The sequence below is a fragment of the Clupea harengus genome, chromosome 11 (genome assembly GCF_900700415.2).
Source record: "Clupea harengus chromosome 11, Ch_v2.0.2, whole genome shotgun sequence".
NCBI lineage: Eukaryota > Metazoa > Chordata > Actinopteri > Clupeiformes > Clupeidae > Clupea > Clupea harengus.
In genome coordinates this window covers 23,683,355-23,709,231 of record NC_045162.1, presented here as the reverse complement: position 1 = coordinate 23,709,231, position 25,877 = coordinate 23,683,355, and the positions used below count along the sequence as shown (strand labels likewise).

Genomic DNA, 25,877 nt, shown 5'->3' with positions numbered 1-25,877 from the left:
GGCAGAGCCAAGCAGTCATTTCTAAGCCTTATTTGAAACAAAATGGAGTTAACCTTATTGGAATAGCACAGAAAGTAGTTGACTAGATTGTCTTGAAATGTGTGAAACTCAAACGTGGTAGTTGATGTCTTGGATTAGTCTGGCTGCAGTCCTCATTGACTGCATTCTGAATGGTTTAATTCCAATCACTTGCTCAGTACTGCGCTCATGTAGGTAGGTCTGTGTGTGTGTTGTACACCAATGAATTTCTATTTAGTGTGTTCCTAACATGTCCTGATAGTGAAGTAAATGGAGACAACGTCTGAACCTGCAGTTCCTCTCATACTGAGCAGGATTACCATTGCAACAACACATCATCAGTAGGGTAAAACTAACCTGTCTAACATCAGTATGTTATGACTATATAATTTTTTTCCATATGTAAACATGATAGCAGTCAGTGACGTACCTGTAGTGTGGGAGAGATTCAATTACAACATGGGTAATTTAAAAATATCTTTAATTTTGTAAGTTCACATATTCTGATATGAGAATTGAGTCATATCTGGTCAAATTTGCCAGATTGATTAGGCTGAGCTTAATGAGACAAGTGTGAAGTTGGTTATTGTAATGGTTACAAGATCAATGGTTTATTCATACACTGTCAAATAATCAAGTTGTGCGGATTTAGCAATTGTCATCCAGTATGCAACATACACTAACCTAAGGCAGTGATGTGATTAATGATGTTGAAAATAGCTTTAAGGAGCATTCTCTTTACTAGTTGTATTTTAGCAACAGATGTAATGGTTCTTGGCTGTGGAACAGTATATAAGACAATATAATATAAATATCTTTTTAGTTTAAATATAAAAATACAAAATAGGCCATCATTCAGTGTAGTACATTTGACATATCTTAAATACAACTGTTTGTTATAGATCCCTTCAGTATCTCCTCCACCCCACATACTGAACAAAAGTTAAGTAAAGGCCTTCATAGTACACAGGTTTCTTTCTCACTTGGTCTTTCTGTGGTTCTCCAGGCTCTCGATCTTCTTTGTCATAGCTTCCAGTATTCACCAGTTAAGGAAAGCAGGAGCTATACATCAACGGTGCACTGAAAACTGACATTTCCATATTGAACGCACGTCTGAAAGGATATGTTTCTGGTTCAACTTCCTGATTTGCTCTGAGGCCTGATTCTGGAAGGCTACCAAACTCTTGCACTCGCACTGGTCAGTGGGAGCTGGTTTACCTGGGAAAGCACACAAGGGCAGTTTTGTCATTGACAAATTCAAACGTTTTGCTTGAGCTAGCTATTTATATTTGCCAGTAGGGGGCATAGATACACCAAGAAAGCAGAAGTCCAGTTAGGTCCAGCAGGGACACGTCATCTGCCACCTGTCAGTGATCAAAATGGCTGTTGGTCTGGCCAGAAAGACATATCCGTCTCTGAAGGTCAGTGTCTACCATAGATGGCCAGCTGTCATCATGCCATTAATCATTATGAGTTAAGTATAATTGAAGTAATAATTATGAGTTACTAATGGTTGGACCTGGCTGAGCTGAAAGGTGATCCCTAACATCCACAAAGATGAAACACAAAGCGATCTACATCAATCATTCTTTTGACACAAGTTTTTAAGATACCATCTGTCTTCCGAAGTGCTGTGATAGCATTTTGCAACACTTAAGGCATGGCCTTGTGTAAATCTTACAGAAAAAGACTTCCCCTCCAAGTTGACTTTCATGTGTCTGGGATCTTGAAGAGGGAAACTGGTATTGAGTTAGAAAGAAACAGATGTGGCACAGGGATATATCCCATACTGAGAGAGGAACAAGTATAGGCCGGCTCCTTGGACATCTCTATATGGTATTTTTGAAGTACTGAAAGCCATTCACCCCCCACCCATTCCCCACCCCCAAACTAGCAATGCAATGTCAGAATTTACTGATAGTGATAAAATGTATGTAAATGATGATAAGTATGACTGAGAATTAACTGAAGACGGCTACCGTGACAAATCTCAGCCTGAAGTTTGTCGGTGATGTCTCCCATGTGGTTGAAGTCCTCAGCATAGTAGAGATGCTTGTCGTCTGGCTCAGATGCGATCTCTCTGAGCTCGTCCTCTATGGCCTTACCCACACCCACAGCATACATCGTAACACCTTCACAGGAGAATCCAAGAGGTTGATCCCATGTTTGGACATGAAAATGCATGAAAACTGACACTGACAATGGGTTTCATGTCCAATTGAGATTGAACTCCCAACCTCATGTTTTCAGTAACCTCCAACACAACAGGAAACACACATCAAACATATTCAATTCAAAAACATTGAGAACCTCCTAATAAGTACCAGCTTGCTTGGCTTTGGTGGCCCACCCAGACACATCGTCCTGAGAGCGGCCGTCGGTGAAAACGACACAGGCACGTGGAACTCCGTGGCGGCCACCCTGTGCTGCAGAGAAGCTGCGCTCGAACATGTGCCTGAGCGCCGAGCCCGTCATGGATCCTCGGCCCATGTACTGCATGCTGGCCACGGCCTGCTGGATGGCCTGGGCGCTGTGGTGCTGGGCCAAGGTGAACTCTGTGCGCACCTTCGTGGAGTACTGGATTAGGCCCACCTGAGTGCCACGTTTGGACACAGCCAGAGTCTCCACGATGCCACTGACCCACTTCTTCACCCGGTCAAAGTTGGCCGTACCCAGGCTCTTGGAGCCGTCAATCACAAACACCAAGTCCATGACCCCACCTCCACAGTCAGACTCTGGCACAAAGGGTGAATAACTTAAGCACTGAAATTTCAGTCTGAAAATGATATTAGTTATATTAGCCACCAGAAGGCAAGTGTACTGTGCTTCACACAATAAACTGTGACATACATTCGCAATATTAATACATGGGAGATAAATCAGAGAGTTAGGCTCTATTTCCATTCATAATCAACATTTACATTGCAAATACAACACAGTATCGTGAGATCTGATAACCTCATACTTTTGCAACTCTTGCCATCCTTGGCCAGTGTGTAGCCCTCGAAGCAGATACAGACGTAAGAGTCCGAGCCAGCGGTGCCGACACACTGATGCTCGCAGCCATGGTCCACAGTCTGGCAGATGTCCAGACCTGTTCATAAGGAAAATACAGAATAGAAAATTGTAGCATTGTCATCACGACTAAAACTCATTATTTTGCCTCCCCATATTAGAATTGAATGCTCAGATTGAATTGTTGCCTATGAATCACATCTCTCTGTGAATCACATGTCTCTAATTAGCAATTCCACTGTCTGGCTCCAAAGTCCACTATTAGCCAGCATCCACAATTGCTCTCAAGTGAAGAAAACAATCTAAAGCCTGTGGCCATTCCTCATCGCCCGTTGGTGAACTCCAGGTCCCAGTGTGCCTGCTGTCACAGGTATTACACAGCTGGGCCGTTATGAAAGCTTCACAGCATCTGGGCTGAAGGAGGAGTCCTGAGCCTGACCCCTCGCAAGGACCACAGCACTGACGTCTCAGGAAGGCACATTACGTCAATGAGCACACAACACGCGCTCTTATATATTATATACTGTACATGACAGGTCCCTTTCTGAAAATAACTTCTCTCAGAAAAGACGCCATGTAATTCTAAACTTCTAATTCATTCTAAGGGCATTTTAGGACAAATACTTACATATAGTGGTAAAAGCTAACTGCATAAAATCATACAGCAGTAGCAAGAAAAGAAAGTGTGCGTGTGCTTAGTCACAAGTCACTGAGATACTGTGATATTATTCGCCAATCCAAAAACTGTAAACGGGAGTAGAACTGGTAGTCTGCCTTGGAATCCCAGAATGGGAGTCACATCCGGACACAGGAAGCCAATTAGGGAAATCAATAAGTGAAATGGATTGATCCCTCTGTATAGCTGGTGAGGAGCCACAGAGTCAGTGGCAGTCATGTCTGTGCTGATGGACCTGCCACCGCGACACCATCCACATTAGCTTTATCCTTCTGTCACTTCCTGCAGAAGTCATACATGCCTAAAGAAGAATGTAAACATGACATGCTCTTGGTGAGTGGCAGTACTGTATGTATGCGTGTGTGTGTGTGTGTGTGTGTGTGTGTGTGTGTGTGTGTGTGTGTGTGTGTGTGTGTGTGTGTGTGTGTGTGTGTGTGTGTGTGTGTGTGTGTGTGTGTGTATGTATTTGTGTGTGTGTGTGCCAAAGGGCACCCTGCCTGGCTGGCACTAGCTGGTCATTATATTCTATTTAATCCTGAGGAAAAAAACTCACTTTGTTATGAGGACATGGATTAACAGTGGCCTTGACATTCATTCACAAATTACATAACACAAATACCAGCAACAAAATAACAGCATGTTAGGGCAGGCCATCGGAGAACCCCCTCAGGCGAGCATCATTTCAAATACTAGGGCTCTATGTGCAATTACATGATTATCATATGATTATCAACATCTTTTTTGACATTACAGTTATAACAGATACATTTCCTTGACAATTATTTCATAGACACATCATTAAAAAGTGGCTATAATACTTAGAATGAAGAATGCTGTAAATGAAGAATGAATGCACTCACATTCAAACTAAATTATACTTCAGCTGCCTATAAGAAATAGGTCAGTGACACATAAGCTTACCTTTACAGGTTTTGCCATCAGGTCTCAGTGTGTAGCCTTTATGACAGCGGCACACAAACGAGTCCTCTGTGTTCACACACTCATGTTCACAGCCGTGATCGCCCAGAGCACACTGGTCAATTTCTGCCGTGAAGAGCATTGGCAATAGGTTCATGTTTTAGGTTAGACAACGTTGCCACTTTTCAGTATGAGATTATATGACTGTAAAATGGACAAAATGTAATGATTTCTCTATAATATGCCTTGGGTTACCATATGAATCTGTCTTACTTTTGCAGGTTTTGCCATCAGGTCTAAGTGTGTAGCCTTTCTGACAGCGGCACACAAACGAGTCCTCTGTGTTCACACACTCATGTTCACAGCCGTGATCGCCCACAGCACACTGGTCAATTTCTGCCGTGAAGAGCATTGGCAATAGGTTCATGTTTTAGGTTACACAACGTTGCATAACGTTTAGTATGAGATGATAAATACTGTCAAATTAAAAAATTAAAAAATGTCTCTATAATATGCCTTGGGTTACCATGTGAATCTGTCTTACTTTTGCAGGTTTTGCCATCAGGTCTAAGTGTGTAGCCTTTCTGACAGCGGCACACAAACGAGTCCTCTGTGTTCACACACTCATGTTCACAGCCGTGATCGCCCACAGCACACTGGTCAATTCCTGTGTAGCAAACAAGAGCATTGCACAGATTCTGACTTAGTTATGAACACACTCACTCCAAAAAAGATATATGTTTGTCCACTTAGCTCACAACCTTCCAATCTTAACACGAGATGCAATAGTGTTGTTTCAGGACTTGAGGTGGTTTAATACTAAATGTACGCCATTGAAACATAAACTTACTTTTGCAGGTTTTACCATCAGGTTTCAGTGCGTAGCCTTCATGACAGCGGCACACAAAAGAGTCCTCTGTGTTCACACACTCATGTTCACAGCCGTGATCGCCCAGAGCACACTGGTCAATTTCTGAAGGGATAGCAATAGGATGCGTAAGGAAAATATATAGGCTTCTCACTCTCTTAACATACAGAGTGAAAATAATTCTTTCAGGTATGACCAATGAGTTCTACAACTGCCACTTTTATCTCCTTTCCATGTTACTATTCTTCAAATAGAATTTGTGAATTTGTCAATGTTCCACTACACCCCAGAGAGAATGTCTGACATTCATAATAGATTAATATTCCATTTGCCATGGAACACCCTCCTAATAGCTGCAGAAATGAGAGAGCTTACATGATTCATTACTATCTGTATTGAGGGAGTACTAGTGTCTTCCACGAGGACATATTCTTCTCAACAGAGTCCAAATCACACAACACAGCACCCCTTCCCTCCCATGGGTGTCCAGAGACATTGTTCCAATACATCAGTGCATGTGTAGGAGGAAAGACTGACTCCAGGTGGAGTGGATCCAGGTGGATTTCAACACAGCTGTGCGGACATGCGAGGCTCCGAGTCTCAGTGCCAGAGTGTAGGCAGAGAGGCACAGAGAGAGACTGGAGTAATTTCATAACTTGCACAGAGCAGAGAGAGAGCACGGGCTGAGCCAAGGGTGCTGTGGGAGTGTGGGTGATCTAACTGCAGCTTACTTGTCCATTAACTGTGAGCAAACAAGCTTTTAGGGAGCTTTCTATGTTGCATGATGATACGTTCAGTGATGTGCAATGCACTAAGTTATTCATTTCAGTGATGTCTGGCAAAACCTAAGTGACAGTTTAGCCCAGACAAAATCTGTGAATTTATGTCTTATGTTATTTCTGTATATTTTTTAAATCCATCGGGATATAGCAGAAAAAAAACACATTATAAGCTAAACTAAAGAGTCAAGTGCAGACGGATCAGATGACTCTAGTGTGCTTACTGCTGCATGTTTTGCCGTCCAGGTTGAGGATGTAGCCCTTCTTGCATCTGCAGGCGTAGGAGTCGGCGGTACTGATGCAGTCGTGTTCACAGCCATGGTTCCCCAGGTCACAGAAATCAATTTCTTTAAAAGGTTACATAAAACGTTACAGTTGAATGGATTGTTCTTAATTACTCAGATGTGTTGTGTTGCTTTTAGCTCTGCGCGTGCCACCAACCCGCTCATCAACCATCTCAATTGACTGTTCTTGCCCTTCATGTTGATTGAAAAAATACAGATCACTAAACAAAGAGTTTGCAGACAATTAACTACTACCATGCTTCTTGGAAGAACTTCCTAGCAGAACAATGCACATATATTTCTTTCTGTGACAAATGTGCTGTTTAAAAGCACGTTACAATTCTATGCCTTGACAGCCTGATGGCCCATGGAAACCTAGGGTTAGACTGACAGGCTTAACCATTCAAACGGAACCATTAGACAGAGGAAAGTCTAGTTGTCAGCTTTTACTCCCTCTCAAAATGAAACCGAGGAAATGCAAAGATATTAAATGTATCAAGTTTCCCCAGTTCCACCAGAACTTGATATATTATTTACACTTCATGGTTCATTTGGGAGAACGTGTGGAAACACTTAACTTGACACCTTCCTTTATGAAGCCCACACATCACCACTGACGCAGGTTTGTGTCAACTCTCGAGAAATGGCAATGCAATCAAATTTTAAAATAGAAAATGAAAATAAAATAAAAAGAACTGTACAGTAGAGGAATGGAAGGGTAATAAAAGGGGAGACTCACTGCGACACGTCTTCCCGTCCTCGTCGAGCTCGTATCCTTCGCGGCATCTGCATTCGTAGCCCTCAGGCAGGTTGGCACAGATGTGTTGGCACCCATGATCAACCATGGCACACATGTCCTCCTCTAAGGGAGGTGGAGACCAAAGGGGCAGTTACCACTGGGGCAAAAAGGATTCTCTCCATCTCCATTTTTAAAGTTCAGTATAAATCAAAGCTCATGGATTTACACATCACATTTTATCACTGTTGAACATGGCAGCCCAAACTGTTCCAAAGGTGTGTAAATAGTGAAATAATTTAAAGTTGAAAGTTATCAGGGGGATGTAAAAACAGTTAATTTAAAAATCATAAAATCATAAACTTTGCCAGCTGGTTATTCCATCTTGGCCCAATAAAACAGCAGCTCTGTATGACTGTAATGGAAAAAAAGAAAAGGCTATCAACCAGCTGTTTTAAGGGTTTTCTACTCCTACTTCTTGGGTAGAATTCAGGTTTTACCTTTCCAAAGCACACATGGAATTATGTTTGCAGTGTGACTTAGGATTTGATTTAGGTCTGATTTGTGGTCCGGACTCACCACGGCACGTTTTGCCATCAGGGTTCAGGATGTAGCCCTTCCTGCATTTGCACATGTAGGAGGTGGGCGCACTGACACAGATGTGATCGCACTGGTGGTCCACCCCCGAACACAGATCTGTAGCTCAAATGAATGACACACACACACACACACACACACACAAGCACGCACACACACACACACACACACACACACACACACACACACACAAGCACGCACGCACGCACGCACGCACGCACAAGCACGCACGCACAAGCACGCACGCACACACACACACACACACACACACACACACACACACACACACACACACACATGGACACACACACACACACAGCTTACAAATGCATTTGTATAGATTGCAAATGTACATGTTGTACATAAGCCTGCCACAGATGTTAACAATAAACACCATGCCAACACTATAGAACAGAAACATACATACCAATAAATTCTGAAATATTTGAGCCCCATCTTACCCGCACAGAGCTTGTCATGGAACACTGTAGTGAGAGTCTCAATCTGGCTGAAATTTGCAACCAGGAAGACATGCTCCAAGTGGGGCTCACTGCCAATCGCCCTCAGTGTTGCCATGTCGACCCTGCCCACGCCCACCGCGAAGATCTCGATGCCCGCCTGCCGCGCCTCGGCCGCCGCCTCCTCCACCTTGTCCTGCGGCCGCCCGTCCGTCACCACCATGGCCATGCGGGGCACCTGCATGCTCTTGGGCCGGGCGCCCTGCTCCTCGGAGAAGGCCTCCTCGGTGGTGTAGCGCAGGGCCAGTCCCGTCATGGTGCCCGAGGCCAGGTGCGCCATGCTGCGGATGGCACGCTCCACGTCGGCTCTCCGGCGGTAGGCGTTGAGGGAGAACTCGTTCTGCACCACGCTCCCGTACTGCAGCAGGCCCACGCGAGTGGAGTGCTCACCCACTTCCAGCCCGCTCAGCACGTTCAGGATGAAGGTCTTCACCTTCTCGTAGTCCTCCGGACGCACGCTGCGCGAGCTGTCAATGACGAAGACAAAGTCCAGGGGCTTGCCATGGCACTGGCTCTCTGTGGTAAGATCAGATGAAATGGAATCTTTAGCATCCTGCTAACTTACACAAGCTGCCTTTAACAACCACCACCATCAACAGAGAAATTCCCAACCCCACAATAGAATTTGTGTTTTGAAACATAAAATGGTACTATGTGCTGACACAAAGATGGAATTAAAACACCCCTTTTCATTGCTATGTCAGTAAAATGTAAAATAAGGTTTGATGTTTCCTTAAATGGTTTGTGTCTGGTATTATATAGTGTATACTGCTGCGGTAAGCATTAGGAAGGCAGTTCTCCATAATCTAAGCAACACAAGGGTATGCTGTACGGTGGCTACCGTGGGACTTGGCAGACACATAAAGAAAACTGTCTTTGAAGTGAATACATTAAGCCTTGGCACACTTGTCCATTGCAGAGGATATATTTGAACGCCGTCAACACTGAGGACTTGATCATCTCTATCAGAGGAAACACACACCAGCGAATCCCTGAAGTGGATGTGAAACTCAAACCCACACCCCCTGACCCCAATCCCAACCCATAACCTCCTAAATACACACACACACACACACACACACACACACACACACACACACACACACACACACACACACACACACACACACACACACACACACACACACACACACAAAACACCAAACATGCATGGAAACAGTCCAGCCATTCCATTATTCCACCCAACCCTGTACTTGACTTGGGTTTCTGATTTCTCTTCTCTTACCCAGCGAGTTGGTCTGTAGGCCAGGGTCCCTCTGGCTTTTGGAAGAGAGTGGTCGCGGGCGCTGCTTCTGTCGGACCTGTCCACAGGCCCCAGGCCAGGCCAGCAGGGAGAGGAGGCCAAGGACCAGGGTCCTCATTTCAGCCAGGCGATGAGAAGGCCACTGAGACAAACAAGACCACAGCAATAACCATAAGAACATACAAAGCATGGAGCAAGTGCATTCTGAAACCATGCAAAGACAGGGAGTGTAAGACAGTGACCACTGAGATTTGACCTCTGATCTTAGAGCTATTATGAATACACCCTGCCTTCTTGCGAATACACCCTTCTCCCTATGCTCTGTATTTCATCAGCGTGACTGAAATGCTAAACAAAAATCTATTTTTGTTTCCTGTATTTGTATGCATCTCAAATAAGAGTGAGGGAAGGTAAACGGTGTACATCCTCTTTAAGGGCACAGGCAGAATTTAATACAAAATAAATAAGGGAGCGAAGCCAGCTAAACATGGATATATTTAGACCACACTAGTTGTAACATTAGTAATTGAAATAGTGTTGTATACTATGAGATTTTTTAATTATCCCCAGCAGAAGGATGAACACACCATCCTAATAAGGTATTAGCTGCACATTAACAAAACATATCTCTAAACAGGAACAAGTACCATAGTGCGTACTCACAAGTACCTGAGCAACAGATGTCTCACACACTCAACAACAAATTAAAATTGTGTGAAATGTCTCAGGAATGTTAAAATATCAAGCCGCTCCTGAAGCATCTGAATTCCCAACTGATGTACGGTACCATGGGTCATGCACATATGCCACAAATGTCTCCGTAGTCATTTTTATAGTTGTTCCATAATAGGCCTACTTAGAAAATAGCATAAAGTCAGTGTCACTTCAGGAAGAGTAATGTTTTGTAAACACACAACCGTCCCGGTAATGACTTTTCATTATGGAAGAAAAATGTGTCCACTGCCAAACCACTGGTCGTCTCCTGTGTTTACGCGGCGACACAGGTGAGCTCACTCACTTGTTGTTTATACCCAAGAACATTGGTTAATTTTTTTTTCATTGAACAGTGTTCAGTTGTCAATAGCCGTAAAAAAAACTGTATCCAGCGCAGGAGTAAACAAATGATACCACTTACCGCAGTTCAGCAAAAGATGACTTTTCCGTCAAGAGTTGAGTGAGGGGAACGAAATGGTTCTCTGCAAGTATTCAACCTGTGCGAGACGGGAGGAAAACCCTTTCTCTCACACTCTGACACACGCACAGATGTTCTCTGCCTCCTCCCGGACGCATTCAAAGTTTTTTTTCTTCCTCTCGCCTTCCCTGGACTCTGCGTTTGTCTGTTCCTGCGCAGCTCCCGGTTACGCCTGAAATCGTGCCAAGACACTTCAAACTTGATGACTACCTTTTTCATTATTACTAATTTATACAGAATGAATGAATCCTCTTATGACTGAGACACCAGAATTCTGTGTTCATCATGTAGGCTAATACAATAAATACAATTACGGTGCGTACAAGTAGCCTATTCTTTCTTCATCAGGAAAGTTCACTGATTTTCACCAATTATATGGAACTTCAAGGACTCACTCACTATACCTGATTGTATCGGATGTTTATAGAAGCCGTATGGCTAATACCATATAGTAGCCTATTAATGTATCAATAGACAGTATAAGGAAAAAGTAATCAAATATAAAAAGTTATTTAAATTATTTTGTATCATTTAAGCTCAAGATGAGGCAGTGGAACAGCTTTAAAACTCACCACCTGATGTTCGTGCTCAGAATACATCGCAAAACTGCCCTCATACAGACCAAATGGAATTATTTCTTCTTAAAGTCATTCAGTTGTCTGGTCCTCTTCTGGGACTACTCCTACATGAATGCCAAGTGTTAGCCCTGAATGTACTGCACTGTCTGACCTTAAAGAGGTAATGGTAGAGGAGAGAAAAGATTGGAAAAGGGTTTTGTACCTGGATGTAGTCGAGCCCAATCACCGTGAGAATACCTGTCGTACAAAGTGGACTTTATGAGCCCTCTTGCCCACTGCTTGTCCACTGGGGGTTTACGTGAGGACTGACTGGTCCAGGTAGGTCTCTGAGCATGGAGGGGAATAATGGAGTCCTTTGCGTTGGGGCCAAACGCCCTTAAGGTATAGCCACCATTCATCAATAGAAATTAAAATGTTACACATGCAGGTCTTTTCATAAGTTAATTGTTAAACTAAATTCTATCTTCGATTCTGTGTTAAGATTTTTGGAACTTAATTTTCATCTTCAGACAAATAAAACACACGGTATAGGCCTACAGTTAGCCGAATTTGTAAAAACACTAAATACAACATAAATGATTGTTGATTACAAACAGGTATTCTTAAATTTTGAGGTTTTTCTCTCTCAAAAGGAAATCCATTGATCCTATCCATGGCAATGAGACATCTGTCTTCAAAGGAAGGACAGCTTGAAGTAAATGTTATCTATTGTTCTCTTGCCACCTTAGTTCTTTCACTCCAAGTGCATTGATAAGGCATAAACAACAGAGTTTGGTAGACATATTTCTCTTTATTTGTCATTTTACTGCTACAAATAAATTATTTTGTCAAACTAGCTTTAACCATGGTTAGAAAAAAAATATATGTTGGTACTTGTTAAATTAGTATACCCAAATGTCATAACTTGTAGAAAAGTTGAATGTTTTGTACCACTATGGAAAAGGACATCACACTTTTCTTTCTTGTAACAGTGTGGCCATTATTTGTACACCTAATGTTATTATAGTTTTTTGTCAATTAACAGAATAATCAAATTATTAACTGATTACCCTGCATTTGATTCATTCAAATATCAAAAATACTCTGTGAACACATGTACATAAATGTGTTTGTGGCCATTAATGTTGTCACGGGAGACTTGTTTATCAGTCATTAGCCCATATTAGGTGAATGTGTTCACCAATAGCCTCTTAGGATATATCCCATCTATTTATTAACATTTAATACAATATTAATAACATAACTATTGGTAGTAAGTCACATCTCTTTGGGGAGTACAAAGACTCACTCGCCTACTTAAGAGGGAGACCAGGCCTTTTCTTCCCAAGACTCAATTAGCTTGATACAGGACATGCAATATAATCTAGTGTAATCAATCATCCATGTCCAGTTGAAACCGAATAAGGTGGACAGAAAAAATAAACTGCACGAAAATGCTCTGCTGTGTTTTATGTAGTGTGTGCTAGCCTCTATTCTACTATGTTAATACAAGTATCCACACATTTTTCATTCACAAAAGTCACCTAATAGTATGTGTCTACAGGGCTATAGGGAAGTACCGTATGTGAACAGCCATTAGAGATTATGGGAAAAGTGCAAATCTTTGGGATTCTCACACAATGCAAACATCAGGCGTCCCATTGTTTCCAAGCATTGTTCCTAAAGTGCAACATACATGAGATTTACACCGACAAATCAAATGTGATTGTCCAATAAAATGTCACAAATCTAGAAACACAAATCAGAAACTTAAAAAAGCGTGAGGAATACGGTTTCAGCTTCTTCTTATTTCTTATTGATTATCGGACTCTTTGGATCTCTTCTCATTAGGGTCACCCTGCACACTTGTACAAAAGTAAGAAAAAAAAAGAAAAAAAACCCAAACAAACAAACAAACAAAAACACACCAATTACAACAATCACCTATGCTCTCAATGTTGGAGTAATTCAGCTAAATGTGGGGATAGTATTTAATTCTCCCAACGCAAACCACAGCGATCAGGAGTTCAAACCCTGTAAATACCACAGTCACTCACATAAACATGAAAGATACCAGCATAACTATTGAAAAGGAACACACATCTCCAGGTGAGAGGCTTAGAGGTTCTGCAGAGGGCTCAGAGGTATGAGGCTGTGAAGTCTCTAAACAGATGGATGATGAGAGAGTGGATACAGTCATTCTTCTGGGTTGCCAGATGCCATCAACACAGAAAACTATAAGGAATAATAATAATAATAATAATAATAATAATAATAGACCTCAAGCCATTAACACAGGAGGTAACCCTGAAAAAAACCTTATTAGGTAAAGCAATGTGTAGATGGCTAGGAAGACAACAGCCTGAGATGTGGTATCAGAAGGTGTATAAGATCACTCAGTGGCTTTGACCCAAACTCTGATGGGTGGAATACAATGGAATGGAGAGTAAGCTACAGAGGCGGTGAAGTCCAGGCCGCAGGAGATCCTTCACTTAGATCGACACGTATGGAGGAGGGGCGTGCTTCGGCGGGGCAGCCATGGAGTCGTCATAGGGAGGCAGCAGCACCTGTCAATCAGCAAGAAAAAGATCATCAGAAAATATGCTGCAGATGAGAGACGATGAAGCATCTTTTCATGGGTGGACAAGCAATGTGATTATGCTTGGATTAAAAGGGAGGGACACTGGTTGGCGTTGACACACTACATACAGCAGACCAGAACCGAGACTATTACATATGATGATGTCCACTCGCATCACTGCTTTGGACACGGCGTTCTGTTTTGTGATGGTAAACAAAGATTGCGTGGGACAATTCTATGACAGTGCCCACGCCTTCGTGAGGACGTGCCAATGTACAGCATGAACCCAGCGATTTCTAACGTCTCGCAAAGATTATGATGTAACACGCAGGAGCCCACTGAGAGGGGGGGAGTGGGAGGAGAGGATGTGACAGCACAGCATCGTAATAATGATTCAAACAGTGGCAGACAGACGGACACGTACATCCCATCTTAACACCCTCAGGGCTAAGGCCAAATGTCTTTAGGACAAACCACAAACAGAGCAACAAAAAAATGGAGGCATGACCATAATGGCGGCATGTCTCAAAGTGCAAGGTTCAGCACACATGAACACCTTTGCAAATAGAGCACAACGTGGCTAGAGCTCTTTGTGCACACACACAAACACACAAAGAGCTCTAGCCATGTTATGCCAATGTGTGTGTGTGTGTGTGTGTGTGTGTGTGTGTGTGTGTGTGTGTGTGTGTGTGTGTGTGTGTGTGTGTGTGTGTGTGTGCTCATATACATCTATTTTGCGATCGACCCTGGTTTTCCTACTGCCGCTGTGTGGTGCGTTGGCTTTTCTGTGGACTTAAGCTCCAGTGGTGGCATCCAGCGGAAAACAATCAGGCCCTGTGGTCTTGGAAAACGACCATCTGTTCCCATCTCAACAGCCGGGGTCAGAGGGCACCGCCGACGACTCCTCACACTGCTAAGCAGCCTCTGTCACACACACAACAGAATGCTGCACTTAGCCCAGCCCTGAGCATAGCGCCCGCCCTGCCCAGCCTGTGGATGTAATCTGTTAAAGGATTAGGGATGTCCACAGACATAAGGCTAAACACCAAAGATTGGATCAGTGTGCGATCAGAGCAAAACTTACCCTTACAGACGGTATCAAAATATTTCTCTATAAACCACAATTCAAAGGCAGGCAAACTATTCTAGCAGAATGTAACACAGTTCTGGGGATTCTTTACCAAGCCTGTGAAAATGGTAGTCAAGCACAATTTAACCTTTGTAAGGGTTTTTTTTCACGCTCACTTGCAAAACCCTTTAATTTTCTAAAACATTTCCTTTGGAAGGAGTCTTTGTGCGAAGGCAGGAGAGAGGTGCCCACCCACCCATTCACCAACAGACGTGTTTTCACATCCCCTACTGGGAGCCATTAATTGAAAGCACAGCGAGGAGGGAGAAGGCACAGCACAAGCTGGTTGTTGTAGCAGTGGGTTTGACTTACGATGACCTACACCAAGGAGCTCACGCTCTCCGCGGCTGGTTTGGCCATCACAGGCAGCAGGAAAACGTAACATCACAAAACAAAAATACACATCATCGCCTACATTCGCATCCTAGACTACTTATATTCCCCATAAGACTGCATACAAAAAAAAAAAAAAAATATGTCGATGGAGAAACAGATCGCTTTCAACTCGTACATAAAAACCTCAATTAGACACGAATGTATGAAAGGAAAAGGTAATCCATCTCCGCAAACAGGAACTATGTTGAACTAAAGAAACTTCCATCGATCACCAAGCTGATGAACAAAACCCAGAGAGAACACAGACCTCTCCTAGGAGTAGCCGAGGAACGGGTCTGCTGTGTTTGCACAATGCCATGGGCAGAGATGTCGTAAATAAAAATGATCAAAGGCAGACAAGTGTCAAAAGGAATAAAGAATAAATACATCATACGGTGGATTGGAATCAAGGCAGACACAGTATCAGTACACAGTACTCCCCCCTCCTGCATGCATAAAGCACGACACTGAAAACTGGATCTGACATTTAAAGTGCTGAGAATATGGAATGAGCATCTGGTAGCAGTGTAGTAGCAGCTGCTACAGCCTGATACCAGTGAGTCATGCTTCTGTCCATTCAGTTAACCTGAACTGATCTGATGTCAGTCAAAAAGAACATCAGATATAGACGGAGCCAGAAGGAACCCCCAGTGAATGGAGAATTGAGTCCACCACTGTGTTCAGTGGTGATCGATTCCAGCACCCACACATCAAATTACACTGACCCAGCAAGAAGCACAAGTGTCACAGTGGAGATCCATTGGTCGGCCTTTCTCTGACGTCGGTGTGGTCTAAATATTGTACCTCTAGGATATCAATTATTGACAGCTTGTAACTCAGCTCCCTGTCCCTGCGCTTTGACATCAAGCAATCCTGCACAATACCAGCATTGTTGTGCTAGCCTGGGCTACCTCGGTCTCCTGAGCTGAAATTGAGATTGAGTGGTGCATGATAGAGAAAACAGAGAGAGAGAGAGAGAGAGAGAGAGAGAGAGTACACCCCCCTCCCCCCTCCCCCTCCTCGCTACTCGCTATCTCCACACTTGTTTCCGCCCGGTACTTCTCCTCCCCTGCTCGATCTGCTCTAATGTGCTCTGGCAGTGACGCAGGCAGGAGCGGATCACAGGCTGCAGGCCCCAGGCGGAGCAATAGGATAGCGGTAGATGAACCTATGGAGCGGGGCGTTTTACGGGGTAGTGTCCACACTAATGGCTTTGCCAGTGGGGAGCTCCATCTCTGCACAAGCTCTAGTCCTAAGCCCCCGTTTTATACTTCCTTCCTCCTCCAGCATCATGGCTTTACTGTTGGAATGTTTGGGGGGGGGGGGGGGGGAGGCAGGGGGAGAGAGCCCAGCTTTCACATGTGTGGACCGGTTCGGGGGTCTGGATCCTGGGAGGCATATTTCTCCTGCTCCCTCTGGTGCCTGTGTTGTGTTTGGACAAGCACAACAGAAGAGTTCTCCTGACTTGAGAAAATGGAAGTCTTTATTAAAATGTACGCCAAGTGGTTTAAGTCTTTATTGAGTTATAAACTGCCACCTGAGCCAAACATATGATCTCCATTGACTAATAGTAAAATTATTCTTGTAAAGTCTCTGTAGGGGCTTCCGCTGAAATCTTCCTCAGTAATACTACAAGTTAATATGACAATACTACATAGTTGACCTCCCTGGCTTACTCTAGCTTTCCAATTCCTTTTCTCTTATTTTGGCTCCTTTCTTTGGTGTTTTCTGGTGATCTACCAAAGAGATGTTGTAAGACAGTCCCTTACTCTCACTTGGAAATGTTCTGAAAAGGTCTGGAAATAACCATTCTGCCCGTGATGAAAAGTTGGCTGATTCCTGTGGAAAAACTGAGGTGATCTGGAGAAGATGTCTGTGCACCAGACTCAGTTTGAGACCACTGCCAGATCGGAGGAAGAAGAAAATAATAATAATTCCCACACACAACATGTTCTACAGTGCTTCAGCCACTGGGGCCAGGGAAGGGATTCACAGTGTGGGAGTAGCTTAGTGGTAAATTCAGACTTATTGTTCAGGTACTCACCGTTGTGTCATTGGTGGTGACATAAACCAGGATGTCCGTGGTGTCTTGTCCACTCACATACCTGTAGCAGTTCCACACACAGGCGATCAGGTAAGCCTGGGGAGAGACAACAGCAGTCAGTGTGTGTGTGAGAGAGAGAGAGAGAGAGAGAGAGAGAGAGAGAGAGAGAGAGAGAGAGAGTGATACACAAGAAAGCACAAGAAAGTCAGGAAGTATAACCCAAAAAACACAGCGTCACACAAAGCCGCGGAGGACTTCTGCACTTGGAGCTCGGATCTTGTGGCCCCCTGAACTGTCACAGAGCCAGCTTGAGAGACTCAAAGGTCTTTTCAGCGTGAGCCAAGTGCAGTATCCAGAGCTAGACGCGACCAGAAGCTTCAGGCTCAACATAAACGTCGCAACAGAATTTCAGAAATAATGACAAGAGAGAGACCAGAGTCTGCTCGCTGCAGCATGGTTGACAGCACCGAATCAAACCACATAACTCGGATGACGCACTCTTCCAGGGAGGCATGCCATGCACTTGCTTACTCTCAGCTGAAAAACAAATGTGCAGCGTTCAAACTGCAACATCTCTAACTACATCTCTGAATGCTCGCTTTAACAGCAGCGGGCTGCAGTTTCAGGCCAAACACAACACCATCTGTTAGAAATGGCTACATCCTACGCGGAAGAGCCCGGAGGAAATCCCACTCCAGTGGCACAACATCAACCGTCTCATCTGGCCAGATCACCATTTTCCCGGCCTTTCCAGAGCGACAGAACAGTAGCCCCATTTGTTGACGCTGTCATTATTGGTTATTAACGTATTTGATCACACTTAACATCACAATGGCCCATTCTGTGGTAATTGCTGGAGTACGTACAGTGAAACAAATACTGCAGTCACTAATTGACGCGCTGCTACCCGATACCTGGAAACATAGGGAATGATCCTCCTTCAGCAACGTTGTTCAACGACTCTTTACCTGCCAGACAGAACTTTGTCCAAACAAAGCATTGAATTTGAACTGTAGAGCTATGCAGTCTTCCTGTATTATATTTTAACCTAATCTCCTTGATGCAAAAGTGATGTCACCATTGAACTGGCCAGCAACAGATACATCAAAGTCTAAGTTATGTAATGGTACCCCTCTGAAAAAGTATACAGGGCTCTGGAACCAATCTAGAAATCATTAGGGTAGCCACCAGTCCCCATTCCTCTTTACAAGCAGTATCTTTCAAGAGTTTCTTTACTGATTATATTTATATAGTTTCTTAACTGATTATATGACGTATTATAATATTATACACATAATTACAAAACAAAGATAATACAGTGTAATGTTCAGTATTTATTTCATTCAGAAAATACTTCAATCAATTGGTGTCAACAACGGTAACATTTTGATTGATAAAGAGCCATGTTGAAATTTAAGTGGCAAGGCCAAGAATGAACTATATTTAGCCTCTGTCACAATTAAAATATTTACAAATCCTTGGCATTCTTCCTGAAAACCCACCAGGAGCTGTTACTGACCCTCTCCTTCTCTTGAGTATGTAATCCTCCATCACACCTTCCTACTTCTCTCGGTTGAGTTACCTTGAACTAAGTTCTCTTTGTACCACAGGGCTTTGATGTGACAGAGGCACAGTTGTAAGGTTAAGGACCATTAACAGAGCACAGAGAAGCATACAGATGTACACTGCAAAACACCCAACCACCCAACCATGTACCAGAGTAATGTGACAGCACCCTGACCCTGGGGGCCGAGAGCAACACCCTCAAACTCCACATGAATGGGTCCCTGTATTGCCTTTAAAGTCGGATTTAAAGTGGTAGAGCCTGGCTGATGCCAGCTGAGCTTCCCTATGGAACTCCTGGGGGAAATGGCCATTACGCTTTTACACTAAATGATTTTGTACATCACTTTGGATAAAAGCGTCTGGTAAGTCCCTCCACCTAAACGGAGAAGCCTGAAGAATGTTTCTGATCAGTGAGATTTCTCCTCTTTGACCTCTCACCCTGAGTGTTTTACCTCCGTCACCTGGAGTCCCAGGCAGCAGGAGAGTCTGAAACAGAGCTAACCCTGGCCTGGCTCAGATCCAGCAGCTCTACCCCAGACCCGCTCCAAAGTCAGCTGCCATTAAGGCCATGTGTGTCTGATGTCTGTCTTACGCAAACCTATACTGGCATGTGAGCTATGGGACAGCCGGTGCTATCATTAATCTATACCCACCAGAGGCGAGAGTAAGTTTATCCATCCTGGTCTACTGAGTGGGTTCCAACTGAAATGGTGATAGGACAAAAAGCCTCCTGACTGCCAACATGGAAATAACATTATGCCAATGCTACACTCCTCCAACTCAATACATTTTATGTTATAGATAATGTTATAGGTATATAACAAACAAAAAGTCATTCATTTTGCACCACACAGCCCTTTAATAGGAAGATTTAGTCACCTTGAAGGCCAGGATGCAGCCAATGAAGAGGAGTACGATGAAGACGAGGCACACATTCATGTCCATAATCTCATCCCTGTAGGGGAAGTTGCCAGGCTGGGAAGGGTCAAATAAAGACGCAGAGATCATCTTAGGGAAGTTCAGGATGACAGAGAAAAGGAAGAATACAACCCAGCAACCTATGAAGACCACTAACTTTCCCAGCGCTCCTCAGTGATACATATGAATGGCATACGAACACCAACTCAATCTCAACAGGAGATTTCAATCTCCAACACTTCGCTTAGATGGCACTCTAATGTGTGAATTTTAATAATGGGAAATCTATTTTACAGAAGAATTTATATAGTAGCCTGGCCCTGCTCTGGACACCTGATCTACTCACCAGCTGTTGAAGGTAATCCTGGATAGTGTTGGGATAGACGACGATGCTAATGGCTACTAAGGTGTTGAGTGCAAAATCAAAGACTTGGTAGCAGAAGAACGGGATGATCCAAGCTGCATGTTTCTGGGAATGCAAACATTTTTGGAGGTTAGTACATAATGATATATAGAGATTCATAAACATAAATTAGTTTCTAAAGACCATGTGAATAAATGTCACATTTTATATTCCAGTAGTTTAACTGATAAAGTTACAGTTCTCTTTCAAATTCCCTGTATGAGAAAAAGCAAGCTTTTGTGTCATTGATTCATTCATCATTCATAGCAACACGTTGTTTGTTTTCTAAGGCCTGTCAACAACTGAAACAACAGAGATTTGACCTGACAGTCGGTTACCTTATACGCCCCATAGGTTGCCATTCCAGCAATCATCATCATGAGTAAGGAGATTGCGGAGGCGATGCACATATCTGTAAGTATAAACATAAGAGGGGTCAAAGGTTAAGAGATGGGGGAAAACATGAACTAGAGTGGAAATAAAAGAGGTCTTTGACAAAAGCAACTCTTAACCACGATTCCCAAAAAAAGCCTGGTTGTGTTGCTTCCTGTGAGCAAGCGATGCGTTCCCCCCGTCCTGCCTGCATTTTGCGCCTAACATAACCGCCGTTCCCGAGCTTCTGCCAAGGCAGAGCGCTGGTGCTGCTGGAGGAGCGTTGATAAGTGATGCGAGGGGAATATCGATCCCAAAATAGCCCAAGTGCTCCATCCCCACGAGACACTGGGACACCCAAACACCACTGCTCTGTCTGGCTCATGTACAGACGCCGACACTTGGAAGGGTTTTCTGCATTTGTATTTTATTTTTTATCCGGAGCCCCTACAACAGTCTTAATTACCTTTTGCGCACAAACAACTCTTAATGTCTTTGTAGATGTACGCATGTCCATTAACTTGTGCCACCATGTAAGATTTATTTCGTCGTGAAAAGAAAGCCCCAGCACTCTGGAATGGCTCCGGCCTCTGCGTGACATTGCCTGGAGGAAGCTCTGCTGAATGCCAGCTACCTACAGACACGTCTCACAATGAGCTCACTCCCTACAGACACGTCTCACCATGAGCTCACTGCCCTACAGACACGTCTCACTCCCTACAGACACGTCTCACCATGAGCCCCCTACAGACACGTCTCACTCCCTACAGACACGTCTCACTCCCTACAGACACGTCTCACAATGAGCTCACTGCCCTACAGACACGTCTCACTCCCTACAGACACGTCTCACCATGAGCCCCCTACAGACACGTCTCACTCCCTACAGACACTTCTCACTGCCCTACAGACACGTCTCACAATGAGCTCACTGCCCTACAGACACGTCTCACCATGAGCTCCCTACAGACACGTCTCACTCCCTACAGACACGTCTCACTCCCTACAGACACTGCATTCAGACCCCTTCGCTTTTTTCACATTTTGTTATGTTGCAGCCTTACAAAAAATCATTTAAATGTATTTTTTCCCACATCAATCTCCACTCAATACCCCATCATGACAAAGTGAAAACCGGATTTTAGACATTTTTGCAAATGTATTAAAAAGTAAAAACTGAATATCATTTTCTGCTATTCTTCTCTACTGATCTGCTCATGCTCTGTCAGGTTGCATAATGATGACCGTCTGGTCAGCCATGTTTCAGGTCTCTCCATGGATGTTGGACTGGGTATAAGTCAGGGCTCTGAAAAGGACATTCACATTTGTCCCCAAACCACCTGCATTGTCTTGGCTGTGTGCTTTAGGTCATTGTCCTGTTGGAAGGTGAACCTTCAGCCCAGTCTGAGGTTTTGGGCTCTGGACCAAGAGTAGATATTTGTACTTTAATTTATACTAAATTTGAAGCGTCATTGCAAAGGGTCTGAATACTTATGCCAATGTGATATTTCAGTTTTTCCTTTTTAATACATTTGCATAGTTTTCCCTTTGTCATTATGGATTATTGAGTGTAGATTGAGGAGACAAAAATGCTATTTCACAAAATGTGAAAAAGTGGAGGGGTCTGAATACTTTCTGAATCGACTGTTGGATGAGTTAGGAGACTCAGTCATATGACTCAGTCATGTGATGCAACACACTGTTGATATCAGTGAACACAGCTCCAAAGAAAATAAACTAATTTCCTACACGTCCTCATCCATGAAACAGCATGTCAGCCCTGCCACAGCCTCACACTCTCACTGGCATGACTGTTTCAGCAAAATGTTCACTGACATGACTGTTCTAACAAAAGGAAAGCAGAAAACAAAAACAAAACAATGGGGAAAAAGGGACATCATTCCTCTTCTTCTTTTTTTTTTTTTACATGCTATCCATATGTGCAAAGCCACACAGCAGCACATTGTATCCTGCATTACAAAACCTTTGGTGCCTTTAATAAAGCCTGTGACCTGGACCGCGGTCTGCTGCGGGCAGGGCTCAGCCAATGACAGGGGATCAACAGGGCCGGCTAATCCCCGCAAAACTGGGACAGCAGCATCAGCTCTAATGCGAGGTGGCAGCGCCACTATGGCCACCTCAGCCATGAAGAGCAGCATTCTTGGCTGGCAGCCTGTGTGGTGCCGCTGCCGGATGCTTTCAAGTTCCCAGAAAGCTCAGCAGACCCATAATGAGGGTCCTCAAAGGTGCCATGAGATTTTTTAAATTCTTTTTAAATCTACAGTTTAACTTTTGTCCTCTTTAGGTACAGAGCTATACACATTATAACCAGATATTATTATCTCAGATACATTATGTTTATAGTAGTAGTACAGTAGTTAATAGCAACAGTATTATTTATGTATGTTAATAATGTTAAAAGACGTACACTGATGTAGACAAAACACACACTAAACCCTGTTTAGTTCCCTGAAGTGCGCGGGAATACAGGTGAAAGGTGACCGATGGGAGGCGTTTGACCTGGAGGGCGTGTGAGCGGGTCGCGGGGGACTTACGGGAATCGTCCATGACGTCGAGGTCATTGGCCAGCTCAGCGCTGGTGAGGTGGTAGTGCTCTGGGTCACAGAGCGCCGTGAGGAGGATGAGCAGCACCACCGCATTGATGAGCTGCAGGGGGGGGGGAAACTATCATCAGAACTCCATACTAAACTACAAATCATCATAGTATGATGGATGAGACGGATGACTAAGCACCCCGATGAAAACTATGACTCTGGTAATTTTCCTCCCGCAGCTCTCTGGTCACGAACTAATGAAATTACACCAAAACGTGTCTGCTGATTTACAACTGGCAGGTATAGTGTGCTATGTCCTACCAGACAGAATAGCTTAAACAAACCATTAAAAACAGCTGAAGGTTATTTCTGTATTATTGTGACAATATTAATAAAGCATTTGATCACAAATAAATATGTCATCTGGCTACCACTGTAACAAGTGCACCTAAAACACTGATCAAAATCAAACATATGGTGCACCTTCTGTCTCACACACAGTGTTCTTAAAATACACTGAGGCCGTAGGCAGCATGTAATCGTATTTTGCTCCTTGAAACATCTAGCAAAAAGGCATCCCCTGCTCCCACTGAGACATGCATGGAGGCAGAATAGGATTACACCTAAGCAATTAGCCCCTGGGGCCACAGGTGGGGGTTTATAAGCCATCTCCTCAAAGGAACTCTTCTGGATTGACTGCTACCACTACGATCATTTACAAATTGTTTATGGTCTTGGATAAGAAAGGTTGTTTCCAGTCAATGATGAAGAATTCATCTGAAAAGTTTGAGAGGGAAAGCACATAAAGGATCCCTGAAACAATGTCATGTATAATAAAAGGCAACATGGACAAAAATAGCCATTTGCGACTCTCAAAAAAAAAAAGTGATTGTGATTTTTTTTACACGGATGAAAACATGTTGACTAGATCTCATATCTGTGACCAATTTCCCCCTCTATTATACGTCCTGAGCTAACAACACAGTAGACACAGCCCTCTCATGATATAACATGTACAGCCAAAGGGCACAGTTACCCTTAACCAGCCAGGTAGTAAGTTCAATAACAAAGCTGATGGATCACAAAGATAAAACCTTTTGCATTATTGACAATATGAGAAGGCTATCCAATGTCACTGCTGTAATGGAAAACCTTTGTCTTCTACATTACAGTCAATTAGATCAGGTATCAAATGGTATATTTTCACTAAATCTCCCTTGGTACTAAAATAATTATCATAGTGGGGAAACCGTGTTACGTTTAGAACTAATACATTGCTCAACTAAACTGAAATATACATAGTCTATTGACTATTGTCTACAGCTTTTAACTGTGTTGCCCGTTACCAACAGTAATACCAGCCTAAGGTTTATTTTTCCATTAACATGATAATCATTAATTGTGCTTAAAATCAGTTTAATCTCAATTGTTATGTTTGCTAAAATATTCATGTTCTGTAACATTTTGTTATTGTTGGGCTACAATATTCACACCTCAGTAGTCTACTCTTATTCCTTGTCTGACAATAAAATGCATCACTATAACTAGTCTACAGATACATCAATCATTAGGTGAACGTGTTGTCTATGCAGTGGGGGAAAGTACTGCAGTTTTTCCATGGATTTCATCAGACATTCGCAATCTAGATATGGGAGAATAGCCCACAAACAGCAAGTGCCTTTGATATTTAAAGCGGTCATTCCAAGGCATATGCAACTCCACGGGCTACTGCAAACGAGAAGTAGGTTGAATACTCAAGGCTACATTTTATTCAGATTCTTGACTGTCAGACACAATGGAAATGACAGAATGTCACGAAAAAGCATTTACACTCTGCGCAACTGTAGTTGCTGGGGTGGACACAGACGTCAGCTTACCATGTACCAGGTCCCAAGGATAATGGTGCCTGTCCGAACATGACAGCAGAGGCAGCAGCTCGTCGTGTACAGTCGGTCCCACGGGGAAATCATATTTGCAGACGAAGTCACTGTTTCATGAAAACAGCCAGGAGAATAACGCTAGAGACAAGATGGTGTGTGTGGTAAAATTCCTTTCCTCAATGTGGCATGATCGTGTGGATCAGTAAACTCACGCCATGAGTTGGTGCGCACTGCATGCACGGCATAGCAACAACATCTAAACTTGGCTTTAATTGATAGACAAACATCGGCGTACCATGTGACCGGAGCTGGGTTTCAGGCGGGATCATCATAAAGTGATGTAACGTGCTGTTTCGAGAACGTGGAAACAGTGGCGCTGTGACGAGAAAATACAGTAGACGCTGTACCGAATGATGACGGTTACCTATGACACATGTCCCTTAGAAGTCAATGAAGTCCCGAAAGAAATAAACAGTTCCAGGTAACGTATTAAACGTCGTTTCGAAAGGAATTAACGAATTGCTGTTTGTTATAAGCACCAGCCTATTGGCTCATTTCCACAAACCAACTTACCAACAAAGGAAGGACAAGGTTTTTTACTTTGGTATGTTTGACAGAGATGCTCTTGTTAT

General features: G+C 43.4%; 2 protein-coding genes across 3 annotated transcripts; both read right to left on the bottom strand.

Moving 5' to 3' along the window:
- Positions 1–308: 308 nt before the first annotated feature.
- LOC105894466 (matrilin-2) lies at positions 309–10,986 on the bottom strand. Of its 2 annotated transcripts, XM_031576536.2 has the most exons (15): positions 10,809–10,986; positions 9,656–9,815; positions 8,353–8,925; positions 7,874–7,990; positions 7,298–7,420; positions 6,499–6,621; positions 5,478–5,600; positions 5,172–5,294; positions 4,901–5,023; positions 4,631–4,753; positions 2,984–3,112; positions 2,343–2,753; positions 1,998–2,150; positions 1,144–1,236; positions 309–1,053 (listed from the first exon to the last, which is right to left on the bottom strand). In XM_031576536.2, the coding sequence occupies exons 2-15, from the start codon at positions 9,789–9,791 to the stop codon at positions 998–1,000; spliced, it is 2,406 nt and encodes an 801-aa protein (XP_031432396.1). In that variant the 5' UTR covers positions 9,792–9,815; positions 10,809–10,986; the 3' UTR covers positions 309–997. The 2 variants fall into 2 exon arrangements, with proteins under 2 accessions (XP_031432396.1, XP_031432397.1); XM_031576537.2 differs by lacking the exon at positions 5,172–5,294.
- Positions 10,987–12,213: 1,227 nt separating this feature from the next.
- LOC105894723 (lysosomal-associated transmembrane protein 4B) lies at positions 12,214–25,580 on the bottom strand. The gene is made up of 7 exons (XM_012821272.3): positions 25,243–25,580; positions 23,366–23,477; positions 20,777–20,850; positions 20,382–20,504; positions 19,997–20,092; positions 17,552–17,647; positions 12,214–13,989 (listed from the first exon to the last, which is right to left on the bottom strand). Exons 1-7 carry the CDS (start codon positions 25,333–25,335, stop codon positions 13,915–13,917), a joined length of 669 nt encoding a protein of 222 aa, XP_012676726.1. The 5' UTR covers positions 25,336–25,580; the 3' UTR covers positions 12,214–13,914.
- Between the last annotated feature and the right edge of the window lie 297 nt (positions 25,581–25,877).